Source organism: Sorex fumeus, unplaced genomic scaffold (genome assembly GCF_029834395.1).
Source record: "Sorex fumeus unplaced genomic scaffold, SorFum_2.1 ptg000226l, whole genome shotgun sequence".
Classification (NCBI taxonomy): Eukaryota; Metazoa; Chordata; class Mammalia; order Eulipotyphla; family Soricidae; genus Sorex; species Sorex fumeus.
This window is the reverse complement of record NW_026606283.1, coordinates 131,932-135,402: the sequence shown is the minus strand read 5'-3', so window position 1 is coordinate 135,402 and position 3,471 is coordinate 131,932. Positions and strand designations below refer to the sequence as shown.

Sequence of the window (3,471 nt, the reverse complement as noted above, 5' to 3'; positions counted from 1 at the left end):
GATTCTATAATACTGTCCTGAACAAAAGAATGCAGACACTTTTAGATGCTGCTAAAAAAATTAAACTGGAGGGGGAACAAAAAGGGGGGGCTTATAAGACCACATTTTCACAGAAACTATCTTTTTAATATTTTCCGTTTTCAGAGCATACATGGGGAACCACAGCCTGTCCAAACTGTAGGATCCAGGAGAAAAGATGATTCACTGTCGGTCAGCCTTGGCTGACGAAGGAAACTTCACGATGTCTTCATTTCAAATGAGCGGGCATCACGCCGGTTGGACCCCCAGCCTGGACAATCTGGGCGTCCCTTTCTCAGAACAGTCTTGGCCTCGCTAGCTCAGGCCCCCACCTGTCACCACATGGCTCGCTGGACCCCTGACAGCAGGCCGTGGTCCGCCAAGTGCCGGAAGACGATACGGCTGAGTCGCCAGCGCCGCTTCACCCCACGTGGCCGGGAGGTCATGACACAGCGGTTCCTGATGCGGACCGGACAGCTGTCGCGGGGCAGGGCCGCGATCTCTTCATCAGCCACCTCCTAGGGGGAGCAAACGAGGTTACAGGTTCATTTTTAAAAACTAGATAAGGGGCTAGAGCAATAGCACAGCGGGGAGGGCATTGGCCTTGCATGCGGCTGACCGGGTTTGATTCCCAGCATCCCATAGGGTCCCCTGAGCACCGCAGGGGGTGATTCCTGAGTGCATGAGCCAGGAGGAACCCCTGTACATCAGTGGGTGTGACCCAAAAAGCAAAATAAAAAGAACCCTTGCTTGGGGCTGGAGCGATAGCACAGCGGGGAGGGTGTTTGCCTGGCACGAGGCCGACCCAGGTTCGATTCCCAGCATCCCACAGGGTCCCCCAAGCACTGCCAGGAGTGGTTCCTGAGTGCAGAGCCAGGAGGAACCCCTGAGCATCGCCGGGTGTGAACCGCCCCCCCACCCCCCACCGAAAAAGAAGACAGATGAAGTGGGGGAGATCAAATCAGGTCAAAGCAGCAGCCTGATTCTGTGTGATCTCCACACCCTGGTACTTTTTCACCGCCATGGAATGCCACGGCTTTTTGCTTTTTGGGTCCACCTGGAGATGCTCAGGGGTTACTCCTGGCTCTAGCACTCAGGAGTCACTTCTGGTGGTGCTCAGGGGACCATATGGGATGCTGGGATTCAAACCTGGGTTGGCTGCATGCAAGGCAAATGCCCTACCTGCTGTGCTATCGCTCCAGCCCCAAGGAGCGAATAGCTTTAAGTTGCCAAAAACAGTTTCAGGGGCAACAATTTAAGAGATTACTGTCATTGTCACTGTTCTCCTGTACTAACTGGATCAAAAGGTCCCTGAGCTGCGGGGCAGATCTGTCGGTGGCTGGGACCTGGGTTCTCTCCAGGAACTGACCTGCAGGCCTCTGGGCAGGATGGTGTTCTTCCGGAGGGAGTTGATACGCAGCCGCTCATCCGCATAGTCAAACGCCATCTTCCGTCTCTTTACGTCTCGTAACATCTTCCAGTCGACGTAGTAACTTCGAACTTGTCCTGCAGTTGATGCCGGGTCCACCTAGGGGACAGCCACAGGCAGCATCGAGGACAGTCAGGCTAGAGTCCCAAGCCCTGTCGATCCTCTCTATTGAGGGCTTTTGTGTTGGTTTTCTGGGGCCACGCTTGATGATGCTCAGGGTTGACTCCTGGCTCTGTGCTCAGGGATGGGATCACGCCTGGCTCTGCACTCAGGGGTGACTCCTGGCTCTGGACTCGGGGATCACTCCTGGCTCTGGACTCGGGGATCACTCCTGGCTCTGGACTCGGGGATCACTCCTGGCTCTGGACTCGGGGGTCACTCCTGGCTCTGGACTCGGGGATCACTCCTGGCTCTGGACTCGGGGATCACTCCTGGCTCTGGACTCGGGGATCACTCCTGGCTCTGCACTCGGGGATCACTCCTGGCTCTGGACTCGGGGATCACTCCTGGCTCTGGACTCGGGGATCACTCCTGGCTCTGGACTCGGGGATCACTCCTGGCTCTGGACTCGGGCATCACTCCTGGCTCTGGACTCGGGGATCACTCCTGGCTCTGGACTCGGGGATCACTCCTGGCTCTGGACTCGGGGATCACTCCTGGCTCTGGACTCGGGGATCACTCCTGGCTCTGGACTCGGGGATCACTCCTGGCTCTGCACTCGGGGATCACTCCTGGCTCTGGACTCGGGCATCACTCCTGGCTCTGGACTCGGGGATCACTCCTGGCTCTGCACTCGGGGATCACTCCTGGCTCTGGACTCGGGGATCACTCCTGGCTCTGGACTCGGGGATCACTCCTGGCTCTGGACTCGGGCATCACTCCTGGCTCTGGACTCGGGCATCACTCCTGGCTCTGGACTCGGGCATCACTCCTGGCTCTGCACTCGGGAATCACTCCTGGCTGGGCTCTGGGGACCCCATGGTTCAGGGGGGATCCCATGGGGTGCCAGGGATCAAGCCTGGGTCAGCTGCGGGCAAGGCAAGGGAGGACCCAGAACTTTTTTAAAAAAGTAACTGGGGGACGGGGGAGCTAGAGAAATGGTATGGAGGTTAAGTCCCGCTGATTCCTATCTTTTCTATGAGAAAAAGAAAATTGGGGTGTGCCTCCAGCCGGTGAACGTGGGGGAGGGGGAGGCAGCAATTCTTAACCCACGGAGCGTTTTGAGGGGAGAAAAGCTCAGCCGGTGGGGCCAGGGCTGGGTTCAGCTGGGTCCCCCAGGTCCCCATTTTCAAGGGTGCAGAGCCCGTGCCTTTAGGGAGTCCCAGGAAGGCTTTAGCCCCGCCCCCAGGCTCAGGCCCCGCCCCCAAGGTTCCGGCCAGGCCGCGGGGCCAGCTCAGGAGCACGGGGGTCTTCACGCTCCCAGCCCCGTGCCAGGGGGTCGTGCTGCAGCCGAGAAGCATCAGGCGCGCTGCGTCCTCGCTGCTCCCGTCTCGGGGGTCTCGGGAACCCCTGGCTCGGCCCACCTGCAGCCACGCTAGCGGCGGGGTCCCGGGAGCAGAGGAGAGGGCGAGGTGCGGCCTGACCTGCAGAAGCTTCCGCAGCAGCGAGCCCCACATGGAGGCCGCCATCTTGACGGCCGCTACGTCCAATCGCTGCGACCGCGGGCGCGGGTCCGCGAGGAGTGACGCCGCGAGGGGCGGGGCCTGGGCGTCGGGGCGGGGCCTGGGCGTCGGGGCGGGCCCAGAGCTCGGGGGCGGGGCCTGGGCGTCGGGGCGGGCCCAGAGCTCGGGGGCGGGGCCTGGACCTCGGGGCGGGGCTAAAGCGGCCCTGGGGCTCCCTAAGGGGCGGGAAGAGAAGGTTTGTGTTCCCCAAAGCAGGGGATTTGGTCAGTGTCTTAGGCTCGATGCCGAGACCCTAACAGGGGACCATGTGGGATGCTGGGAATCTAACCCGAGTTGGCTGCAAGCACGGTGAATGCCCTCCCCGCTGTGCTGTGGCTCCAACCCCCTCACTTGTGTTTTCCC

General features: G+C 60.5%; 1 protein-coding gene across 2 annotated transcripts; it reads right to left on the bottom strand.

The window, feature by feature from the left end:
- Positions 1 to 3,084, bottom strand: MRPS14 (mitochondrial ribosomal protein S14). Of its 2 annotated transcripts, none has more exons than XM_056108607.1 (3): positions 2,656 to 2,745; positions 1,388 to 1,546; positions 1 to 536 (listed from the first exon to the last, which is right to left on the bottom strand). In XM_056108607.1, exons 1-3 carry the CDS (start codon positions 2,731 to 2,733, stop codon positions 354 to 356), a joined length of 420 nt encoding a protein of 139 aa, XP_055964582.1. In that variant the 5' UTR covers positions 2,734 to 2,745; the 3' UTR covers positions 1 to 353. The 2 variants fall into 2 exon arrangements, with proteins under 2 accessions (XP_055964582.1, XP_055964584.1); XM_056108609.1 differs by lacking the exon at positions 2,656 to 2,745 and adding an exon at positions 3,031 to 3,084 and having other exon boundaries at positions 2 to 536.
- Positions 3,085 to 3,471: the final 387 nt, after the last annotated feature.

Coding starts and splice junctions, on each gene's coding strand:
- MRPS14 (XM_056108607.1), bottom strand. CDS start 2,733: ATGGGGACCTGGGGGACCCAGCTGAACCCAGCCCTGGCCCCACCGGCT. Junction 1,547..2,655: donor CCCCTCAAAACGCTCCGTGG/GTTAAGAATTGC, acceptor GCTGTCCCCTAG/GTGGACCCGGCATCAACTGC. Junction 537..1,387: donor TCCTGCCCAGAGGCCTGCAG/GTCAGTTCCTGG, acceptor TGCTCCCCCTAG/GAGGTGGCTGATGAAGAGAT.